Below are 25,732 nucleotides of genomic sequence, written 5' to 3'. Positions count from 1 at the left end.
GAAAACTAACAAAGAAAACCAGAAGTTCTCTACATGGTAGAGATATTTAAAAATCTGGAAGCTAGCTGACCCCATCTCTCCTCAGCATTTTAAAAATCTCCAAGTAATCCATTCAACAGCATTGTCAGATATGAGGGATGCTGGAAGAGGAAATTATACATACTGTTGTGCTGCACAGAAAATGACATAGAACTCGATCCAATGGAAAAATTAATTCCAGCCAGCTGAGATAGCCTTATTGATCCATTCTCATTTCCTGCAAAAGGTAGGACTGAATGTGATTGTAGTAAAGAAAACAGAAGCTAGAAGCAGAAGTGCAGTGGTTGTAGAAATGATGACTGGGACTTAAAAAGGCACTGTTAAGTTGAGCCATTCTGAATTCTTTATGTTGTCTGCATCTTCTGACCAATTTAAGATAATGAACAACAGTTCATCCTTTTTTTTTGCTTTTGTTTCCTGATGGGCAGACAACAAAAAAGCCAATTCTTAACAGATAAGATTAATCAATACGCGCTGCTAGTCGCAGCTCAACGCACTGTGGGAAGCGGCCAATTTATAAGCGGGCATGCAGGCTCCCGACTTCATTGCCTGTAAATATAGAGCAATGACACAAACTTTAGTGACATTATATTCACCATAAATCTAAAGGAAGGAACGCTATCCTCTTTTAAACAATTGTAACCTGCCACGATGGAAACTGCAGGCACAGAAGTAATCTCTGTTACACCAGAGAATTGTAACTCTGGTCTTTCAGACCCAGCACTCTGTTGTAACTGAACTCTAAACCCTCTTGCCTTCATGGTGTTATTTAGGGCTGCACAGTTGATTCAAGTTGTCCCAGTTAGTATTACTAATAGCAATAGAATAGTTTTACATCAAATACATTTCCTTCAACTTGCGTTTATTGGAGGTGATTCACAATTAAACTGAGACAATACCTGCCAGCTGAAAACTTTGATATGTAGATTATCTGTTTGTTTGTTTGTGATAAGAAAATCAGGAAATGGATGTGTTTATATGGCCTCAGATTTTATCTTCTGGAAAGATCCTCAGTGCCCGTTGCCCCCTGCTTCATTCAAGACTGAAGGATTAACAAGAGTGAAAATTCCAGATGTCTGTGACCTTGAGACAGAGCTCTACAGTGTGAAGTCACAGACTGCGCAGGGATGAAAACCCTATTTATTTAGGTCCGTATTTTAAAATATTATTACAGGGACTTCATTACAATGAAATACCTTAAAAAATCTTTACCTTAGGGAATGGCACACATAAATGTGCATATAAAATAACCATTGCTTTGGAAGCTAAATTTTCGATCACCTGTATTTTAACGGAAAGCAAGTTAACAAGCACACATAAAAATGTCAAAAAGTGGTTTTGGCTGAGTCACAGCTCTGCATCTTAGATGTCTGTTCACTTCTGCAGCAGAATTGTCAACACATTGAGTTCTGAACATAAAGAAAGTTATACGCAAACCAAGCCCTTCCTAATGAAACCATTTACCACTGAGTGAAAGGAATGTGTGGAACTGTACTGCTTCGCGAGAAGCTGGGGAGAACCTCAGTGACACATCACTGCTGGGTCTGCCAGGGTACTCCACATAAAAATTCTGAACTTCGGTTAACCAGCAGTTCACAGGATGATATTATGGAAGGAAAAGATAGAGTTTACATCAGCAGAAAGGCAGGACGTGTAGAGACAGGTTATATCTTTTATTAGACCCACTGATACAACTGGGGAGAAAAGACAAAGTTTGAGCACGTGAGGTGTGAAACCACAGCAACAGCCCTTAAGAAATATCTGAGAGTCATTCCAGCTTGGATTTGCATGGAAGCAGTTGTCAATAGATTACAGAGCCTGATACATGAAGGCTGAAAGACCCACTGAAAATTTAGTAGTGGTATTATTTTAAAGAGGGAATATGCATAGATGAGCAAGTTGCATGGCTTCCCATGGTGACAAATGTCTTTTGGAGTGAATTCAGACTCAAAGTCTCAGAACAGACTCCTGACACCAGGTTTATGCTTCAGCACTTTAAATACCTGGATGTCATGCAAGTGACAGTTAAGAGATAAACTAATTCAGAGGGAGTTTATCCTGCTGTTGAAGGACTACTACTTCAGTTCCACCCACAGGGACCCAGATGGTCTTACATAAATATTCAATCATCGATTCCCCATCTTCCTCCCATGAAGGAGTTCTCTTTTAATATTAATGTGCCTTATGGGCATCAAACAATGACCTTATACACAGGTCTTCTACCTTGTTCTATCCCAAAGCACAATTCCATAGTATTAAAAAAATGTATTATCAAAAGCATGAGAAGAAATCTCTTCATAAATTGCCTAAAACACGGCCTCATGCCAAACACAAACATACAGACTTCAGTGGGATTAGTATGTGTGTGTGGGCTACAAATGTGGACAATTTTGGGTTTGTTTTTTAATCTAGCCAAGTGACAAAATCAATATAGTTGGCCACATTTGCTCATGACAGGATAGAAATTTGAGGAAAATGTGGAAAGTAAGTTGCAACAACCTTGTACACCTTAATTGGCAAGTTCTGAGGTTACTTGTGATTAATTGAGGAGGTTTTAAAAAGCAGCTTAGCAGATAATTAATTAAGCTCCTATGAAAGCACTTTCCTGATTGATTCTGCAACATGTAACATGAAATAAAAAATGCAAGAATAGGGCACAACTCAGACAGTAGATTTTCTCTACTGGAAGATTAAATCTTTGGGGTAGATCCTCCTCTCAGCAGACAGTAGGATATAGTTTCTGTTCTGCCTTAAGAAATATTTTTATTTTCTTATTTAACTCTCCTTCTTGATGAATTTTACAATCCCCAGTTCTGTAGTATTTTACAGCTGTTGTGATTTAATTGAGTCAAGAGATCTGAAGAAGGGATCGTGTGCCTGGAAGTGCACCAATGTTTTTCCATCTATATCAGATGGTCCAATAAATGACATTACCTCTTTAAAATGTTGCCTAAGTTAATCATTGCTATTCAATGATGGACATATAAATTTAATCTCATACTTTGAATGAGACATATAGAACCTCATTTAGCCTGCAAAAAAGATATACTGAGTGGATGGTTGCACCAAGTGCCATACTTCAGATCTTGTAGCGAGGGTATTACACATGTCTGACTAGGATCTATGTTTGATGTATCCTTCCCCACAGTAATTAACTAAAATTCTGGTATGTGAGAGTTAGAAAGCAACAGAATCAGTTAGAACCACATTTTTCTAACTTTTCTGCCTCATTTTTCTCTCTAAATACCTTGAAGGGTGAAATGTCCTCCAAAATTACTCAGATTGATTAACTTCTGAGCTCAGAAAAAAATCTACTTATCTCAAATTTACATCTTATTTTTTTCTGGGGAAAAGTTATTACACTTATTCTCAGCCCAGTAGTTTTGGTATCTCTTGCTCCTCATATTTCACTGTAGTATTCACTGTAGCAGCATCACGGCATTGTTGTTTCTCACTGTATACACTATTTAGCACAGTAGTTAGGCACACAGAATACAGGTTCTCCTAAAACCCTCTGCATGATGAATTTCCATTGATTTTTCAGCAGCTCTATCCTACCACTTGCTCCACTGATTCGAGTCCTATAAGGCGCTTTTAAAATTCTAGGTTCAGTTCTTACTGACAATGTCAATTCTTTAATCTCTTTCATTCCAAAATACTGCAGCAACAATTGAACTAACCTTTTGAAGACCCACTTGATTTTGTCTTGCTACTTTTTTGTAATGTAATCAGGCATAGGGCAATAAAAGATATATGATTGTTCTTGCTTCGTAAGTTTGGAACAGCTCACATGAGACATGCTTTACTCTGGGAGTCAGAAACAACCTCTGTGTTACACTCAAACTGAGCAAGTTTGCTGCTTCCACCCTTGGAAGGCTGGCTAGGATGCCTATCGGACCAACAGCAGAGCCTCAGTCAGATCCTACACCCTACTCCAGTACAGTATCTTCGGGCAGCTCCTTCTTTCCCTTTTTTTTTTTTGGCCACCTTTAAAAACTCTGCCTGCCAGATTTTACTTTCGATGTTAGCAGTTTTGCGGCAGGACCACTCCATGCTTACATCACCAAAATCTACTTTGCTCTCTAGAGGCTTATGAAGCACCCACCCTTGCTGATAGACCAAGATCCACTCTCTGTATGCAGTGCCGGCGGCTCTTCGCAGGGAGCCTGGAGATAAAGACTGGGCTCTGACTTCTCTGTAGATGCAGTATCACCCTCTCTCTTGTCAGTGTGACTCTTCTCTCTGAACAGGAGAACTGCCAGGTAATCAGCTCAGCTAGAGATTAATGCCTAAATGAAGAAAGCCCCCTGGCTGGATATGCAGCGTTAGCTAACAGAAAACTCTGAAAATTCCCTTTATCTACTAATATCCTGCTAGCAAAGCAAATTTTGCATTGGTATCCCATCTGGCTGGATTCTGTTAACACAGTATATTTTGGCTTCAGCCAAGTGTTATCACAAGCTACAGAAATGAGATAAACAAACATAAGAAAGCTTTGCGAAGAGAAAGGTTTAATGATTTCAGTATCTGAACCCTGTGCACAACCCAAATTGCCTAATGGTACATCTGTTGGGAATCAAGGACCTCACCTTACAGGGTTTATGCAATGCTAAATTCATTCACTTCTACCTCCAGTTCTTAAAGGAAGCCTTGTAGGCAGATGGATTTAAATCTAGAATAGACACAAGTCTGCAAGCAAATCTTGAACCTTCTGTGCAAGTGCAAAAGTGTTAGACTCTGATACGAGATATTAAAATCTTGATTGCCTCCGATATGGAATATGGAGAAGAAGCTGCTGAATTCTTTCAAGAAACGAACAAGAAGACGTTAAGTCTGCCAGCAGACAGATGTCTATCATTTGGTACTGGAAAGCATCTACCTCAAAATAAATCTGACCACAGAAGCCTTCCTTACACACGTTCTCACATCTTTAGAGGACAGATGTGCAAATATGTATTCCCTGTCCAACCCCACAGGTAATGAGGACAATTATTTCCCTCTCAGATCTGGAACGTAGCACAGGCTTTCTGCTGACTTAAATGCCTTTGGATCAGGAAATTGCTGGGCATGACCTCATTTGATATGAGCAGCAGCTTTACTCTTCAAAGGGAAAGAATATATTGAAGACTAGGACTTCCAGGAAATAATACTCATCTAATTATCTGCTGCAAACCACTGAACGCTGTTCAAAGGAAAGACTGCCAGCATTTCACCACCAAGACTGTGCACAAGAGAGGCAAAATTCACAAGTGGGATGGATATGTCTAACTTTTCTTCCAAATCCTAAGCTCTATCACTGACTCATGGTGGCACGGGTAGTTCCTTTTATTAATTGCCACTCGGTCCTGTCCTAGGTAGCTGGCAGCTTTGTGCTTCTCCCTTTCCTGAGGTATGGCAAGATTTCGAAAATAAATGCTCAGTTCCTACTTCACTTGTGAACACAGAAAAAGTTCTCAACAAGTACCTAAATCCCACAGAAAATAAAATGCCTACCTCAAACCAGTGCACCTGAGATGCTGGAGATACCACTGAAATTTCTTGTTTGCAGGAACTGGACCCCAGGTCGTTCACTTGCAGGAGGGGGCCCTGACTGCCAAGTCTCGGCGCTCCCAGGGTCCCAGTCTTGCTCTGCAGAAGTGACTGCGTGTTCACTGGGCCAGAGGATGAGGTGGAGACACTGCTTCCACAAATCATTTTTTGTGAGCCTCGTAAAGACAGGCAATAGGTATGATTTCACAGGCATGTAGGTAGCCCACAACTGGTGCTACAACACTGAGCGGAGCAAGTAGATTGCAACCCAAGGCATTTTTCCACACGGAAGTCTACACTTCATTTTTCTTAAATATATTTAGTATTGAGGCTGTTACTATTTTCTGTTTCTTCCTGAAAACCACGTGTTCTTCCACTAGGGAAACAGCCAGCAGAATCAGTATCAGCTTCAGCCTACTAAGGACCGAGCAACTTAGGCTGTAGCAGAACGGTGCTTGAGGCCCTCTGAAGTTGCTCTACAGCTTGCAAGTTCCAGCCGTGTAATGGCAATTAGAAATGGGAAGGTAAATGTACGTAGCTTTGTGCTACGAGCTGGCAGCCTGGAGGAAACCACGCCTGACAGAAACCCAGGATTTAAAGCCTGAGAGAGATTTGTGAAGTGGCATCATCCCTTTCCTCTGCGGAAGTTTCTAAGAACTGAACCCATGAGGTGTACGGACCATAAGTGAGGGCCTGATTTCAGCAAGGAGTCCTGCACAGCTGTGCAGGGGGAGGCAGGGCAGAGGGGAACCCCCCGCGCGCCTGTCTGAGTCTTGGGGTATGTTTTGTCAGACCACATACAGATTGGACGGAGCAACATGCTGAAACAATTTCTTACCATTGCCAATGGAACAATTCCAACAAGATCCTTCTGGCAGATGAAGATTTCAGACAAGGTGATGTCTGTTGTCCCCTTCCGAGGGTATTCCACCTGCCAGGTGATGGGCTGCGTTCCAGAAAGGGTGCTGAAACTGGCTATTTCAAAGTTCATCTGCACGACCTCATTGAATAAACTGTTACTTCTGAAAAGAGGAAAACAGGGAAAGGGAAGAGCTATTACTTTTGCTGAAGAAGGCAAATGAAGTGAATCATATTAGCTACTGGAAAATGCAGCTATTTATATGCAGATATAACACAAGGCCTTTTCCAATCTACAGCTTCTTCAGAGCATACAAACTGGAATTATTCAAAACGGGTCAGCTGCTCCTGCTATGAACACTATGTTCATATGAGGGATAAAATCCACGATATTGTATCTGATGAAAGAAAAATATACTTATTCCATTACATGTTTTTTATGATTTTACAAGTATGATTCAACCCTATCACAAGACGGATTTGACCCTGATCAACCAAAGTTAAGTCCAGTGCAGCTCATGAAGACTGATGAGCCCAGAATCAGTGTATCCAAAACCCAAGATTTGTTGCATATCTCCACTATCACAATCACATAAATCCTCAGCAATGAAACTCAGTGTAACTGAAGTTCATATATGCTGCATGGATGCCGAGAAAAAAATAACATGATTAAATGGCAAAGTGACAAGATTATTCTAAACTTAGAGGTATGCTCTGGAAATTAAAAAAATGGGCAGCTGAGACCAAACAGAAAGAACAAAGCTATGTCAGGTAAAATACACCACGAAGTCAGGAGGCACAGGATAATTTGAATAACAAATACGAAAAGACATGCTGAAATTCTTTCCCTTGCATTATATTTCTTTAATTACATCAGAAATAAAAAGAATATATGAAAGAAATCTACCAAACTATCTGCTAGTTTAATTAAAAAAAAAACAAACCCAAAACCCAAACATGTTTGCATCAGAAATCATATATTAACATTTCTGGAACTTTCCAAATGTCTTTCCACAGTCTAGAAAGCCTTACTATTTCACAGAATATTACTTCAACCTAACCCTACGCTGTAATAATTTTAAAGTGAAGAGGAAGACAGGCATCTTCCTAGCTTCAGTAACCCAATCCCAGCTGCATCACACCTTTGGATGCATTCATCACATAACAGCTTCAATTTTTCCTCTTTTTTTATGCACAATACATGAAGGCCCATTTCTGAGAAAATCCATCACGAGCTGATCATGTACAAAGCACTTACATTCTCAAGTGCTAGACTTTCTTTTTACCTCTGAACAGAAATCACCATTTTTTATTACTGAAGACATATTCTGTGCTTCACTTTGCATGATTACTTTGAAATCAAATGTGTTCCCCTGATAATTATTATTGTGATTATGGGTTTTCATTTGGATGGCTTACTCTGAAAAGCCTTAATACTGTCTAATGCTTTAAATTTATATCTTTGCTGTTTTCTTGCTGTGTCAAAGGAGAGACACTGTAACACTTCTGCAACAGTGGTACATTTCCTCCATGCATTTAAAGAGGGACTTTGGGTAGCGGTGTGACAGACGGATGGGTTTCGCGATTCGTAACTCAAGAGCAGCCTACTCCCGTGTGAAGAGTTCCTACTAAATAAATCTTACTGGTTGTAAATACAAGCCAACTGTGACAACTGTAGTTTACACAGTTCTGGGACATCTCAAAATGAATACATACTGGATTGAACTTCGTAATTTATTTGAAAGCATGATTATATGCAAAGATACCTGAATCACCTGAGCTACAGCGTTCATTTAGCTGTTAAAGGCACAATTATGCCTTAGATTAATGACAGCTGAAATGCCATTATTTTCACCATTTCTAGATCTGATGCTTAGTAACTGACAGAGAAAAAGTTTTTACATGTGATTGACTATCTCAGTGCTTTCACTTACGATAAATAGAGAATAAATTTTTGCACATATAAAAGCCGTTCTAAGAGATAATGTATGTCAGGGAAGTTTTCCTGATCATGAAGTCTGCACTTCTCTAAATAGCTTCTGAGCAGATGTGGAATAGCTTTACAACAAAAGCCCCGCAACCCTGCTGGTAGGATGGGAGCTCTAGGTGGGCAGCTGCAGGTGGGAGAGCTCATCGCCAGGCCACCCACTGCCGCGCATGAGGGCTGACCACCTCCTGGCTCCCAGCTCTGGACGCACAACACCCCATTTTCTCGGCTCTTCAGACAGCTTCAAAGCGTTGGTTGCCTGGGGTTCTGCTCATGACTGTCTGTACTGCCTCCCTGCAGCACACGCTCAGCCTGGCTTTGAGCTACACAGGGGAAATACCAAGAACAAAACCTCTGGGCAGCCTGCTGCTACGCAGCACCCCACGGCATGCTTACCACTGCGAGTGGCCACAGCTGTGTACCCACTCACCCTTGGAATCGTGTCCTAGTGTCAAAACCAGGCAGTATGAGGTGACCACATCTTTTCTTCGTGGTTCCTGAGATCACCTGCAGCAGGAACTTGAGCTGAGGCTGGCTACAGTTAGCATGCACACATGCAGGCGCGTTTGGGAAGCTCTCCAGGGATCATGTGGCTGGCAGGGATTAGTCAGCTCTCAGCGTAGCCACAGCTTTTTAAAGTTACTGTCTCAGTATTTGTATTCCATATTTCATACATGTGTATATATCCTGTAGTTTACATGTGAAGGGATTCTTCTGCTACTCCAACCTAACAACACAGAGGATTCTAGTACATCTTTTGGAATTTGTATTTTAAGTCCATGATGGTCAATGGACTTTGATCATCACAATCAAAGAAAATGTCAACATTTTTTAATCTATTATGAACTCACATACACATCTGGAGAGCCACATGGCAAAATGCACAACTGTAATGTAAACTGCACTTGACTTGACTGCTATTGCCTCAGTTGCATTCTCAGCAATGTTATCTTCACTGGAGCCACAAACAACAGCCTGTATCTCTAAGAAGCACTGAACTCCACTATAAACATGAAGCATTGAACTCCACCACAAACAAGTCTAACATAAACCGACCACCTTCCTCCCAAATGTAGAATTATCAGAATCACTCCTCCACCACTGACAGTTATATCTGCCACTGTGTGATCTTCTAGGACTAAAATAAGGGACTTACTGTCCATGCTTTAATTACGGACCATCTGTTGCAGTGGGGCTTGAGAGTCGTACACTCCTAAACCTCTTCTCCATTCCGCTGCAGACACAGCTATCTCCATTTTGCACATGAGGCCTGAAGGAGAGGCTATGTGACACACAAGGATATATGGAAGACTGGAACAGGGTAAGGAACTGACTTGTGGTTTTCCAAATCTCTTGTTAACTGCTGGACCATCATTCTGTTATCGATGGAAATGGGAACCACAGCTCATGATCCCAGTCTTAAATGGTCTTCAGTGCATGCATCTTAAATTTCAACATCATTCTGTATATGAGGCACATTTTTTGGTAATTGATGAGGTATTCTGTGAAAGAAATCACTGCTATTACCTTTTACAACACTGCCTCAAAAACACCTGTTTAATTTGGTTTTCCAGTTCTCACCAAGCACTTGGTACTACTCACTGAGCTACTTAGCCAGTATCTCCTTGGTCCGTGACAAAGACAGGTTGCTTCTTCCCAAGGTATCAAGCTGTAGTGGTGGAGATACCACAAAAATGGTACCAAAATTCTTTTATGGAATTCTGTAAAACATTGCTAAAATATTTCTTCCGTAAAATACATGATACAAAAATGTCCAAAAATATGCATGGTATAAGATAAAGGTTTTATTGGCACTTTTTCAGGATGACCTGCATAATTATTTCAACGCCTGCATTTGTGAGTAATGCACCCGTCTCCCTCCACAGTGATAAAGCCTTTATGCAATGTCATGCCATCATCAGTTTCCTCCTTCTCTCTTCATACAGAAGAAACAGAGAGATGATCAACAGCTGGTAAAGCATCCACTTGAAAAAAAATATGCCTTCAGAGATGTGTAATGGCTGAGAAAAAAACTTCTCATGAAGCAGATTTAATGTTCAGAGCTTGTTCACTGACTGAAACAGCAATTCCTTAATATCTAACATTTAGAACTGTTCAGCAGCCGGAACAACAAGTAATTATAAAACTTTCCTAAAGTACACAGCACGTAGCGCTTACAAATGAAGCTGCAGGAAGGCAGGGCTTCTAAGGAATTGCTCTGGGGTAGATATATGAGTCTAATTTGATTGGATTGAGAGATCCCCTGGGACAGTTCACTCCTCGGATTTATTTTAATTTATGAATATGCTAATCATTCAGGGCTGGATTGGACCATGCGCTTGCACAAGGGAGTAAGGACTCCCTTTTGATCTACGAACAGCCACCCTGGCTCCAGGTCTGAGCACGCAGGCGTAAGTGAGGAGCACTGAACCCACAGTTACTCCTTTGCTGGAGCAGATGGACAATGATTAGGTGCTACTTATTGGTTACAGCAGCTGAGCCAGCAAGTTAGTGATGGGGTTAGTAATTTACTACTGGCATACGCTAGCAGTAAATTACTGCCCCAGGAGAAGGAGAAGGAACTGTGCTGCAAAGCTGTGTGAATGCTTCTGAGGAGTGCTCAATTTTTCTGAAACTCTGAGTTTTAGAAAAAGAAGGTGGAACAGAAATACTCTGTTAATGGAAAGATAATAAAAAAATGCATAAAAGGCAAACCAGAAGCGACACAGGGAGAAGCTGCCATGGAACTCACCAGCTCTTGTCAACTACATGGCCAGAACACACACTTTTGATATCAGCTAGTGTTAATTTAACCAAGGTTTTTGATTGATTTTAGAATATTTTGGGTATGATATTAAGCATTCTTTTGCAACTATTTACTGATCATTCAAACCTTTAATGCCCTGAAAAATATTTACCCTTGGAAGGAGATTTTTCTTACCTGGATACAGCTGTATCAAAAGCTGTACTTAACCCTCTCTTCAACATAGGGGATCTAAACCATGGTATCACATAGACACAATCCACACGTAAGCCCATGGATAGACTCATAACGTGGGTAATACCACAGATGCCATAACGCAAAATAGACTTTCTTTCTCTGCAGAGGTCCAGGAAGAGCTGGGATGATGTTAAACCTGTCAGTGCTGGAACAGCTTGTACTGGCCGCACACAGCCAGGGCTCAGCCGAGCCCAGAAACAGTGAACCACAAGCCCAGCACTGCAAAGGCTTCCACAGGGTGCAGTGGGAGCTGGCAGATAATTACTAAGAAAAGCAGTGCAGAGGTCTCAACTGATGTAAGATCCATAAACAAATGGAAATCTTTGTTGTTGAATGCCTGTCTACATGTGCGGACCAGGAGTCTCTGATGAGAGATTTCAAAGCGCTGGGTTATTGCTCTGAGTAATAGAGCAGTTTCGATTTAAATGAGTGAATCTTTGGACTGCTACGGGCTAAATCAATAATTTTGATTTATTACAGTGGCTCTCAAAAGAGAAATTTTAAACAGTCTAGATTAAAAACATTTTTTAGCTATCCTTTATTCCACTAGATTCTTACTGAAAGTGCCTAGGGATCTGAGAATACTTCGACCTGCTGAAAATTTAGCAACTCTTTCCTCTTTAATGCTACCCAGTTTGACAGTGACATCTTAATGCAAGATCAGCACTTACTAAATGACATAAAAAATTGAAGAGTACAAACCCCATTATCCCTGAGTTACACTGCACATCTTACTCTTCACTGAAATTAATATATTGAAGTACGTTACTACCAGGTACAGAGACAAACTCCCATCAACAGTCAATGGTCAAACTGGACCTCAGAGCAATCTGTACTTGACCCCACTTAGATGTATACACCAATGCCTCTTCCCATCTTGGAAAAGACTGTAACAGGGTATAGGACATATATTCCTGCAATTTTCAATTTCTTGCTCCTCCTGCACCTTTTCCTAAACACATTTGATAACTGGGCAATTGTCAGTGGACACACCCTAGGATCAGGATGAATCACAGCAATTAAGAAAACCTAACAAAACAAAGAGATTAGAACCTGATCTGGAAAGTGTGACTGACGATGACTTTAAAGATGACAAAATTACGTGGGCAGCTTTTTACACATTGATTCACTTACACAGTCAATGCTAACAAAGGGTGGGTCATCAGCAACCCAGACTGCTTTGAATCAGTCACCGATGAGCTAAATGCTGTAATATCCACTGCTGGGACCTCAAGCTGTCCATTTCCCTTCTGAAACACTTGATCAAATGGAGTACAAATGGTTAATGTAAGTTTCTTCCACCAGGTCCTTAATCAGAGCTGTTACAAAGTTAATCCCTCTGAAAAACTGTGCAAAGGATGTAGTAATTAAAGAAGAATGCCAACTACTGGAGACAAAATGCAGTTTAAACTTCAGATTTTGCACTATTAGCCTAGCTTTCATCTTTAAACCATAAAACCAGCAGAGAAGAAAGCAAAGGATGATCTATTTTGTCAATTAATAGATAGGGAGGACATAATTTCATGGAAAACTACCACATTAAAAGTATTATGAAGGTCTTCAAAGGAAAATACCCGAGGTATAACTTAGCGAACTCCCAAGCAACATAACATATATATGTGTATCTTCAAAAGGATGATATAATGCTGTGCTGGATTTCTTCATACAGCCAGATGAGAGTTAGATTAGTTAATAAGGTTTCTTAGCTTTCTTGTCATAAACTGTGATATAAAACATAGCTTTTTGATGAAGGCATTGGACTAGGACAGGAAATCTCATTTCACTTCCAGCTCTTCCACAGCAGCCTTTAATGACCTCAGGCAAGACATGAAGATACAGATCCTTACAGCTAAAACAAAATCAATAGGAACTAGGAATCACAGAGCTTTAAAAACCCTTTGGTGTCTGTCTGCTACTTTAGGCACCTGAACACAGTACCCTTGGTCCTGAGCTGCTGGATCTCAGCAGGGTTCAGCCACATAGAAAAGAGTCAGGAGACCACTCATGGTTCAACTGCTGCATTATGCTGAGAGCTCCCACTTGCAAGAGAAATTCTTACCTGGTGAAATACGCACTGTCTGAGTGGCATAAAGCAGAGATAACATGGGGTGTGATTTTTCTGTGCCTTTATTTCCCAGCTGAACAAGGTGACTAATACTTTTTTCTTCTAGTCTCCAAAACAAAAATTTAAGAGTAAGCAGTGCCTGACTTCTCTGTACAAGCCTTGCCCACAGATGCTAATCTCAGTGATGTTAACTGCTATCCTAGAACAAACAGCAAAGTCATGTTGCTAATAAAGAATACAGAAAAACAGAAATGCTCCTCTCTTGGACTGGTAGAAAGCTGAACGAGATAGTCCCTAAAGGAGGGAGACCTGACTGGGGATCACAATAACTCACCAATTTCTTCCTTCTTTGCAGAGCACTTTTTTTAGAGTCACTAATCACCAATAAATGCTGCAGTCAACACAGCAGGCTCATTAGTCTTCCCTGATACTACATCACATCCAGGCACAAGGTAGATGAGATTGATTTTTCCCTTGTCCCAAAGGAAGCAGGCATGCGACCCTCTGCCTCAGACTGGTGCCATCATGTAAAGGCTAGGTGCAAATCCCAGTACTGAGCTATCATCATCTCCCACTTTTATTTCATCTTCCATTCAGTTTGCACAATATATTAGCCTGCTATATCTTCATTATAATTTCAGATAACAAAATACATAGGCAGATTGGTCAAGAAATAAGCTTTTGCAGTGATTCATCATCTCTTCCTGCCTCTGAGAAGGACATTTTCTACTTAGTATTCATTCAGCACTGGAATCCCTCCAGAATCACTGTAAGCAAGCAGTATTTTCCTATTTTGGAGACGGCAAATATGTAAGCACTGAAAATCTTCCAAGGGACACCACTGGAAAGGAGACCCTGAGCAGAGATTTCCAGAGATCCACTCCAAACCCAGTGCTTTCCACTGGAGAATGGAAGTCAGAACCATCCCGATCATCAGCATTAGATTATATGGCTCTTTCAGCCTGCTAAAAGCAGCAAGATGAGATCAAATACACAAAAGCATGCTTTATCATTCACTTTGAATTGCTTGCTTTAATAGTTTGGGAACAGTCAGTAAAACACTGAGACAGGAGAACGTCTTTGAAAGAGCTGCCTATATAACAGATTTTCTGATTACAAATACCTTGCATGTCTGTTTTACTCCATTTATAAGCAACGGTACCCCTGGAACTGATACAGAACAAGGCACTCCATTTACTAAATCCATTTATGAGTTAGATGGACTCAGCCTCCTCTTTCAGTCTCCACTTGTGACTGGTATTCATACCAAGCCCTACCTGCAGATACCACAGTGCAGCACGATGCAAGAGACAGCTCACCAATTCCCTGAGCATGCACTCCCAGGTGCCAAACCAGTATCCTCTGGGAGGATATACAAAAATCAGGGTACACACGATTAGTAATGGGATTTTGAGAGTATGATCCAAATGGCACGGAGATGTAGAAGGGTCTGGTTACTGGAGTAGCCCCAAGCAGGCCACCCCTTCCAGCAAAGATGTGCCAGTTGCTGTTGACGTGACCAGTTGGTTTCTGCAATAACTGGTTACTACTACCGGACTCTGCCAGATGCTTGTGGTCGGTTATACCCTCAAAATGACATGTTGATCAAAGAAAGACATGCAGCCGAACTGCTGACTGCTATGCATAACTTCCCTCCAGGTATTGCTCACGTAGATGTAAGTGTATCAGGCATTTGCACCTGTTTTGAAACAAACTGAAGATGAAACTGAATTATGAATCAAGGTGGCAAGACAAATCATATTTATTTGTAACTGCATATATAAATCAGATGTGTGATATGCTCATCTAATTTACAAGTCAGGTATCTTCAGATTCCAGTACCTATAGTTTTAACTTTGAAATTTTTTTTTTCACTATTCTGCTAGCCTCCCTGCTTTTGGGCATATTTGTGCATAAAAATCCCCATTTCTTTTCAACAGGGTAGCTGCACGTGCCTACTGGAAAAACACCTAGAAAGTTAACCATTCACCAGGCATGGAAAGTTGGTAAAACACCTGCATTTCATAGAGGCAATGGATGTAAAGAAAGCACGTGTTTAATGGCACAGTAAAGGAAAAAAAAGTAAGTGTTGAATATTATGGTGAAACAATGAAGAAAATAAGCCAAAAGTGAACTAAAGTAGTGTTTCAAACTTGCTGCCCACATGGGGCAATGAAAAGTCAAGCTTGTGGGTGACAGCCCCATGCTCTCCCCTACATTCCATGTGGGCAAGACTGCAGCTCTTCAAGTTCAAGTGCACAAAGAAGGTAACGGGATTTTTCAGCTTAGAAGCAATAAGCAACAACTGGTTGGTGGTAGCTATCTGAAGAGACCTCCAATTTAGCTGAAGAGCTTTTCTAGGTGTCTGTGAAGCTGCTTGAATAAAGAGTAAAAGATCTTGAAATGAGCTGTGTCCTTTGAGAAATAAGCTCAACAGCTGCAATTTCATCACAGAGCAAACTCGGTTTGTGCAGAGTCCCTTGGACTAGAAGCTGCAGGGAATTGAATAATGCTGTGTACAATCTAGAGCTAGAGAGTACCAGCCTGGGGAAGGTGGAGAAGTAGTTTTATTTCTAGAAAGTCAATACATTTTTGCAAGCTTCACTAAGGAGCATCTGCAGCAGGAATACATTCCTCTTCCCCAGTCTCAGGTCATATCTCCCGTCTCAGATCGTATTAGTCCCCTTATTAGCATTTGTAGAATATATGATATACTCTTTTAATCGTACTCTTTTCTTGTAAATTCTCTTTAATGTTGTATGCTGCTCACATGGTCTTTACTATGCTAAAGTAAAATACAGTTTGGGTAAAGCAGAAACCCAAACTAGTCTAAGGAAAAGGCAGTCTGAGCAGTAACAGCAGGATAAATACTGAGCTCAGCTGACACTCCATGTCAACGAGAATGACATAGGCAAAAACTGACAGGAGAGCAGAGTCAGGTACGGTGGTTTAATTTGGATGTACTGATTATTTGCAGGTATACTTACACTTCAGAACACCGTCCTGAATAATTGCAAAGATTGGTCCACTCTGAGTACATACGTCCAAAAGTTATCATCACAATGCTGAGCAGTAATATTTTGTTCTTTCACAATCTCTGTAAACTGCAACTATGCAGTATGATCTTGCAAGGTCAAACTTGCAAGGGAATATTTTACCATCTCTTGGCATAGCTTTGCTGCAGTGCATTGAGAGTTTACAGTATAAAACTGTGAGAAGCACTGTATAACCAAGGCTGTGCATAGAGAAGTGGGAAGGACGGGAGGGTGAGGGGCATTTTGAAAGTGTTGCTCCCATTAAACCTTCTATCCCCCAATTCACTATTTTGGCATCCTCAGGCTGACTATGACTACATGGTGACTATATATATAAAAAAAAAAAAGTTTAGATATCCAGGAAGAACATATGTTTAATACCCCTAATGTACGTTATGCACGCAGTTTGCCAAATCTGTCCTCAAAAGATATGAAAGGAAAAAACCCGAACCCAAAGCCAGAAGATCATAGGGTAAGGTGCACACTGAGATTGACCAAAGAACTCCACTGAGATGGGGAAAACAGTAAGGCAACACATCCCACACTGAGCGATGTCCAAAAACCCCGCCATAGGGAGGGAAATTTCCTAAAGTAAGACGGAGGCAATATATTAGATAGCAAGAAAAAGGAAGTTTTAGCTATTAACTATTTCTCTCCCTTTTTCCTTCCCCTGAAGGGGCAAAGAGGGAGAGGAAGCTGTAGGAGCCATCTTAGACAAGGAATCTCTGTTTTAATTTCACAGTGGAAAATCCTAAAATGCCAGCAGTTGGTTGCTGGGATTTTTTATTCCACTTTTCCTTTCCCTTCTTCTTCCCTGTCTGTTTTCCCTTTCTTTTTCCCCTCCCTTTTGTTCTGCATGTTTAAAACAAAAACATGATGCGGAGAGCTGATGATACTGAGTACCCTGGAGAAACAAGACAAAAATGTGACCAACTTCTTCAGTCTGCAGTTATAAACCAGCTCTTATTAAAATTTACAAAAATCATAGACTCCAGGGCTTTCAGCATCTGTAGTTTTGAAAGTCTGATAGACAAACCTTTATCTTACAGTTCATAAAGCAAAGTGTAACAATGTTGCCTTCCTTATACCATCCACCACTCTCACTCATGAATTTAAAAAGCAGCTTATTAAAAGCAGAACCAACATAAATATTGAAGGTAGATCCATTACATTTCATGATACAGTTACTTGGTGGCTAACTCTGGTAGTTCATTTCTCCTGCTCAAGGATAATAAAAGGAAAAATGTCCCCATGACATTCAATGGCAGAAATGTCATTGCTGAAGTGCCTATGATGTGCAATTAACATTTTTAAGGAGTCATTTAAAAGGATACTGTCAAGGCTGATAGATTTGAGATTACACCAACTATCTATGTTTGGATTTCTGCATAATTCAGCACCTCCCTAGCAAGTTCACCCTTTCACTTCTGTATATTTGTATTTTTCTTTCTCCTTGTGTCTACTGTATCGAGGGTACCATATGTATTTATCATTGACTTCTCTCCCACTGCAACATTACAAAGTTGTGTTACAATTGCAATCATCGGAGTTTTGATTCAAAAAAGTTTTAATTTTTTAAATGTTCTGCTTTCCTGAAGCAAGTTGTAATTTTCACAATAAAAAATATTTCATTTTGGAGAAAAAAAGAAAGTTCTGGGGCAAAAGCAGTGCAGTGTTAGGGTGGAGTTAAACAAAAAGTGAAGTCATTCTGTATTACTAATGAAGACATTGTCACCAGCAGGATGGAGACTTCAGGTGTGTTTGCATGGAGAAAAGAAGTCCTGGATCTTTGTTTCTTGGCAGTTGTATCTGACACTTTTGCATAATAGAATGAAAAAGCAGGGTAATACAGAAGATGTTTGCTCTAGTAGAAAAACTGTCTTTAAGCAAAATGTTAATCAAAGTTTCTAGGAGATGCCAGCTACTTTTTAAAGATTTCATTGGATGAGGACTGAATGTTTGTATTTGCAGCTAAAATGTTTCTTCTAAGAGCTGATAGCACACATCAGTTTTCAGGCAGAGTGCAGACGTTCCTGTCTGACTGTCAGCCACATGAAGAGCAATGTGTCCTCAATATTTCAAGAAGACAAATGAAGGAGACACGATCCTCATGTTAAATGGCCTGTGAGAAAAGCAAGTGCCTACTCGACTGACAAAACACTTAGAGATAAACTCCAAGAGCAACTCTGAAGTTACTATAACATCTCTGGTTCTGTCCGAATCCGGTTTTTTCCCTACAGCACCTTAATTAGAAACTAGCTGTCTAATTTGTTGGGAAGTCTCAGCTTCAAATTCCCTAAATCAGGCCCCAATTCAAAGCAAGAAAACACAATGGATTTGGATGAGGCTTTTGAGAGATGTCGTGCTCTGTAGAGGTGACTTTCCATTGCTAGGAAAAAGTTTTCCTCTTACCTTGACCCCCAGGAAGAGTGCAGGAGTGCTAGGAGGAACCATAGGCTGCATGATATCAGAATGCTCTTTAAACAACAGCGAGTTTTTTATAGCAGAAAGTAATAAACAGGAGCCTAGCACCGAATCTCTATGCACCATATAGTTATCCATTTGTCTCACAGCCCAAAGCAAAGATTTAAAAATCTGCTGTGACTTTTTTCCAATCATTACTGCCTTTTTATACACTTCTTTCTATGCCTTTCTGCACTAGACAAATCAAAATAGGTTTCTGTGTAATTATACAAATGACATTTAGGGGACAGTATCAAAAGGAGGGAAAAAAGAATCTGAAGAACAAGCCTTCCCTTTGTTACAGAAATCTTCAACGATATTAGTCACCGCTCCTGCTCTCTGCCGACTTTCGACACTTTGCTTGATCAGGCAGGTGGAATGAGACTGATGAAAGTCCGGCTTTCCAAGGCTCTGAAGAAATGCAAATCCAACAGGAAAAGCTCGTCTGCACACATAGGGTGTGCCCGTGGGATTAGTGGTACAATGCTCGGCGAGATGAGAGCGAGCACAAGGAAGCAGGATTAATCACGGCCACAAGGAACATACAGGTTTAAGATAGCACACTTGGGATAACGCTATTTCTTATGAAATCATAATCAGTCATCAGCAGCCCGATGGCAGCACAGGCCTGAAATAGCTATTTGGGATGCACAGGAGGGAGTGGTGGAGGTTGATGATGGGTAGCCACGTGGGGTGACATTCACCCCCGTGTGAATGGGTCCTACACAAACCCGCGTATCGGAGCTGCGCTCAGACAAGGAGGACGCCCGCCAGCTCGCTCCTGAGGCACAGGCTGGCTTCCTGCTGCTGCTTCCATCTAAGCAGCAGATAAGTCCAATCAGTTTAATTTCAAAACTAAAATTAAGGGTTATCTTCTCCCTAAGTGAAAATGGAACCGGAAAAGAGTAGAAAATCAATCCTACAGGGAAATCCTCGCAAAATTGTACATTGCCAGATTCACAGTCCTCCTCTCCTGGGCAGTGCTCGCAGGCGGCGAGGAGCTCCATGCGATTTGCAGGGGTGACAGTGCCACGTGCGCAGGTCCCCTGCCAGTTTCCAAGGGCAAAGTTTACTTTCAGAAAACTGCTCCCATCCCACTCTGCACTTTACACTAGAAATGGTGTAAGTTTCATGCATAAAGGTTTGCTTCATTTTATTAACAAGATTTAATTTGGATCAGTAGTATCTACTTGCTAACTCTACTACATCTCTAGATCTCACATCCTATCAGTTTGTCAGTCGGCCACCTCTTGGCCCAATCTGCCCCCCCTGTAATCCTGCCTCAACTACTTTTGCGGGAAGCAAGAGCTTGATGCCAGCAGACATTTTAAAAATTACAGATGTCATTAGCAATTTCTTCCTTACCCTCAGGTCAGAAGGCCTGGCCTTATGAGTGCAAAGGGCCACGCTGCTGTGCATGGCCGAAGTACCGCTGAGCACTCGGCTGAGTCCCAGTGGTTCATCTCAGCATGCTGTTCAACCATGGTAATTCAAATGCATTTTACACCTTTGTCTGCATGTTACAAAAATTTCCTACACCTGTTAATTGCTCCTGTAGGAGAACACCAGCAGAATTGACTCCACAGCTGTGTGAATGCAAGATAAGAGACAATTCTTAAAGACAACCGTTAGCCGACTGTCAGCCCAAGCTGTGCTGTACTCTCTGAACTGCCAATGGGAAAACGCACTTACGGCTGTATGCAGAGAACATCCAAGAACACTGTCATGGATTCTTATATGATAAAGCAGCCTTGCAGGAGCAATATGAAAAGAAGGTTAAAAAGGGGGAAGGATGACAGCCAACTAGACCGGGTGGTCTTGGAAATTAACTGCACAAATATAAAGGAGTTTGCCCCTTCCAGCCTCCTCCCAGCTACAGACCCTTAATCTAGTTTGATTTTCCTGGGGTAGCAACCCGTCAGATGCATCGCCTTCAGAACAAGATCATAAAAGGAGTGAATCATGGTCATATTATTATTCCCCGCAGCATGCGGCATTTTTTCTTTAAATACAGAAACCATAGTGTGCAGGAAATGATCCATCTATTAAAATTTGTGTCAACATCTCTCAAAACTCTTGAAGCTGTACAGTGAATATTGCTAACCATTCTCCTGTGTCTGAAAAATCAGTATGATGACAATGCTGAAACACGTTACATGCGACACTTCGGTCCTGACCTTACCTTCACTCCAGTCAATCAGTGTTCTGCTTTTGATTTTGATGGGAGTGGGGCCACTGTTCCATTGTCACCTCTCTTGTACCCTCAGGCACCCTCTCCAGCAGCACTGTCAGCTTAGAGAAGCCAGGGCAATTTCAAAGTATTTTCTGATGCCCAAGGCAAACCAAGAGATGACCTTTTCCACCAGTAAAGAGCTGCTTACAGGCTGCTATTGAATATTCCACCACCAGTAATGCTCTGCTCCCAGAGATGACCTGACTGCACTGCATATGAGATGGGTTTTCCTTTTGCTGTCTCTTTCCCCCCCAACTCAATGAATTGGGGTCACAGTCTGATTCTCCTCTCTTCTGCACCTTTGTCATTACTTTCACTTGGGAAAAGTGAAAAAAAGCCCTGTGCTTTAGCATCACTTGGCAGATTATTCAGCATCAAGCTGCAAAAGACTGGACAACAAACAGTAACCCTTTCCTTGCCTGGGGATTATTTCAAAGATTTCAGGAAGGCACATGGCTGAGTGATTGTCCATGCTTAGCCATGAGAAGTTTGTGCCCAAATTTTTTTTGACATAGAATAAGACAATAGTTGTAGCTGAAGTGACCTGAATCGTTCAGGTTACCTGAAATATCCTGATCAATAAAGTGCCTCAATATTAGAACAGAAACAGAGGTGTTGTGTTTCAATGGGATTCATGCTAAAATCCCTGAACAAAAACTTCCAGAGATTTTAAGTTCTGGCTAATGCAGAGATAAAATCTCTGTAGAGCAATATGACATTAAGAGTTGAGTTTGCAGGGGTGTTCAGCTCTGCTGCTCTGGTGTGGGAGCAGTGCTAAGCCAACACGGTACACACAGAACTGTCACACACAGGTTATAAATAGCTGCAAACATCCCGCTGTTGCTGACTGCAGAATATACAATTTGCACCAGAAAGAAAGAGGTTAATGGATTCTGAATGGGATGGTCTTCAGACTCCATTATGCATTCTAAACATTCTCATTTGTACATGACATTCAATCTAAAAGATTTCTGAAAATAGACAAGTATTTTCTTAATAATTTTCAGCAGCATTGCCAACTCTTCCAAGAATTAGGTTTCACTAGGAAGTCAGTTGTTATTTTTACAGATAGGATGTCTGTGCTATTCAGTTATTTCTATCGAGAGACTTGGCCTTTATGACTAATTTAAAGGGTTTCCCAAAGCAAATGGAGCGTTTTGAATATAGAAAAAGGGATTTACAGGAATACTGAGCTCCAAGTATTTAAACATAAAGACAAAATTGTGTCTAAGGTAATACTGGGAACTAAGAGGTGCTCTAGGCTATCAGAGATTGTCTCTTCATTCTCAGTAGATGTCATGTGGTGTAAATTGACATTATTTCCTGACATCAGTGGATTTTTATTTGATTCCTCTTGCTGGTGACCTGGTTGGCAGAATGAAAATGTCTTGGTGAAATGGACAGAGGAAGGGAAGAGAAGAAACAGAGAATATCTTAGCCAGCTGTATTAAATTACCGTACACTACTTCCATGTTCTACCTATGCCAGCAGACCAAAAAAAAGAAGGCTTCTGGAATCACTGATGCAATTTACTGGCAAGCACAAAAGCATCTGTGAGAAGCCAAAGAACTGAGAACATCAAACTTGTGAATGAAATGCTGTGTGTATGCGTGTCTACATGTATATACAGTGGGAAGTAACAGAGACACAGGAAAACATGTTGGACAGGCTGGATTTGTCAAGCTTAAATGACACCTACTTCCCTTCCTCACTCTCAGTTCTCAAATTATACAGCAGATTTATGTTGTCCTTAGCTAGCCAAAATCTCCTGTCAGCCTCCTATGATATTAACCACAGCCCTGGGCCCTCTCCACGCAAGGGACCACTGCCAAAGGGGATTCAGATCAGATCTTCTATTTGCAGACAATTCTCCTGCTTGCTTGCTGCCCCTGTCTCCCTCCCTACTTCAAGGCTCTGCTGACCGGGTTAAGCGGCAGCATCTCCCCAGCTACACGCCGCTGGCTTGCGGAAGCACCACGTGCTCTAGTGTTAAGAGTCTGTGTCAAAGCCCTTTCTGGGGTCACGGACTAACTGTATGATCTCACACCAGACATTTGTCTTGCCTCTCCTTCTGTTAAGCTTGTCAAGAGAATTGGCTCAATGGAAGAAAAACAGGAGCTCCTTCAAAATGTATTGGCACAGCTGAGTTGAACTTTTTTTGGGTGAAGAAGCTATAAAAAATGACTCTGTGGTGACTTTGAAATACCAATTTGTTAAAGAGGCAGTGATTTCCCTTCCTGAACACCACCTTTCATGGTGTGAAGCCTTGAAAGGGAAAATGATGTGCATTTAGAAACATTTTCTCAAGTATTTATATGAAGGACTGAGCGATGAGAAACGTTTCAAAAATTATTAAGGCTGTCTAAATATCTGTTCTCCAGGAAGCCTAAGTTACAGTTTAAATCCTGGCAATATATTTATCAGTATTTTCATTCCTGGCTGCATTTCCTGACATTTATGCCAAAACAAAATTATGCAAAAGGCCATAACAGGACTCAAGTGTTATTAAGTGTATGATCTAACAAACAAAACAAATGACCTTCATTCACACTTGCCGGATGGTTCTGTGAACTCGCAAACACTAGAACCTGACCACTTTCTCAGACTCCAAGAAATACCCAACGTGGGTGAAATCATCCATATGCAGAGAGTCAAGAGAAGCTTTAAATGCCTCTAACATACTTCAAAGCAGGACTAAATTATGGCTTAGACTCTTTGTAAATATTTTCTTTTCTTTCTTTTTACAGTATTTTGCTGAATACTGGCACACGATTGTGCTAAGTGGTATATTACATAGTAGGAGATGGTTTTGCATAGCAGGAGACCTTGCAGCCTACTCAGACAACACAAACAAGAAAGAGTAAAAGGATGTTTGTTAGTTCCATTTATAAACGGAAAAAAATATAGCCCAGAGAAAACAGAGTGACAGATCGCACCAAAACCCTGCAGCAGCTAGAAACTGGCCCCAGTCCTCGTACCAGTGCCCAGCCTGCAAGGGCTGCGCCTTCCCCTACGCTCCGGGGCAGCACACAAAGCTCGCACAGCAAACCTGCGGGTGATGTGTGAACTGAAGCTCTATCTCCTAAATCTCTGGTTGCTGCAAGACTAACCTTGCATTTCCTTTTCCATGAGTACATTTCATTTCATTTCTCCCACACTGCGTCTCAGACTTTGGGGAAATTTCATAATACCACACCAAAAGCTCCCAATAGCAGCCAGAATTGCTTTTAGTGCTGTTTAACACAGTATTGAATTTAAATAGCTAATGTATATGCTTCTCTCACACATGAACACAAACTGCTGCATAGCAAAACTTCAATTTATCAAATTAAAATGCACTATAGCACATATTTATTGTATCACTGCTCATAAATGTTTTTATGCATTTGATTTTTTTTTTTTTATCTTTTATAGTTTTGGCAGTAGATGGAAAGCAATCAAGGTTCCATTTGAAGCAGCCGTGTAAGCAATTCTCATTTAACAGAAGACAACAAAAAATTAATCTAAAATGAGTGTAACTAAGTTTTCATAGAAACAACAAAGCCACTCAGACATTATCATCCTCAACAGCTGTTTACTGTCTTCATTTACAAAATTACCTGTCAAATTTCACTATTTCCTCCAAGGAAAAAAAAAAAAGTCAACACCAAGTGCCTTTCTGAGTTAATAAAATGCTCCACATGTAACAGGGATATTAAGGATCCCTTTCTTGCAATCATAATACTTAGCAGGGATGATTGAGGTGAAGTAATGTTCTACGCTTTTAACTACAGGGAAAAAAATTCAAACATGGCTGATTGGTAAAGGCCTGTGTGTTTTCCTCTTTATCCTACTCTGTGGAACATCTGTCTCCTCTTTTCAATGGGCAAAGCAACATTTGTCATTCCTGGAAAGCTGTTGACTACAAAACAATCATAACTTTCTCAACATAAAATGCAAACACTTGAAGAAACTACAAAAAGGGATAATAGCAGAACGGAGTATTTTCCTGGTGGAAAGCTTTATCATCTGGGGATGCATCTCCCAGTACCACTCTGTTTCAGTGATGAATCTGATCTGAAGAATTTGTTTAGCTGGCAGAACACATACAGTTGGTTAATACTATGCAATGTGCATGATGGGCAGGATGCTAAACAAACATCAGAAGGAGATCAAGGGGTTCAGGGACCATGCTGCCCTGCAGGCTGGTCCCCTGGCACAGGAGTTAACAGGGGATGGGCCAACCTGCTGATAACCACAGAAGTGGGCGCGCCCAGCAACAACAAAGCCAGCAGCATAGTGTCTCAGGAAAGAGAGGAGGACATAAGAAGGCAAATACAATACGGCTGAATTAATTGTCCCTCACATGGGGACATTCCAGGCTGAATGCTCTCAAAGGCTGTCTCAAGTATTGTCGCTGTGCCTGACTCCAGCTTTAGGAGATGGGAAAGGAGTTAATTATTGAAGTGTGGCTACAGCCAGTGGGATGCACAGCTCCTATTGACTTCCTTAATGGTAGTAAAATGTGCAAATCCTGTGAACT

The 25,732-nt window shown here is 41.0% G+C and overlaps 1 protein-coding gene across 1 annotated transcript in view; it reads right to left on the bottom strand.

The window, feature by feature from the left end:
• Positions 1-25,732, bottom strand: part of TMEM132C (transmembrane protein 132C) — a 221,591-nt gene that overhangs the window by 49,220 nt on the left and 146,639 nt on the right. Inside the window, exon 4 of the mRNA XM_055700710.1 lies at positions 6,407-6,590. Coding sequence (XP_055556685.1) covers positions 6,407-6,590 — 184 coding nt within the window. The remainder of the gene's footprint in view (positions 1-6,406; positions 6,591-25,732) is intronic.

This window comes from Falco cherrug, chromosome 1, assembly GCF_023634085.1.
Source record: "Falco cherrug isolate bFalChe1 chromosome 1, bFalChe1.pri, whole genome shotgun sequence".
NCBI lineage: Eukaryota > Metazoa > Chordata > Aves > Falconiformes > Falconidae > Falco > Falco cherrug.
The sequence above is the reverse complement of the archived record's forward strand: the minus strand, read 5'-3'. Positions and strand labels throughout refer to the sequence as shown.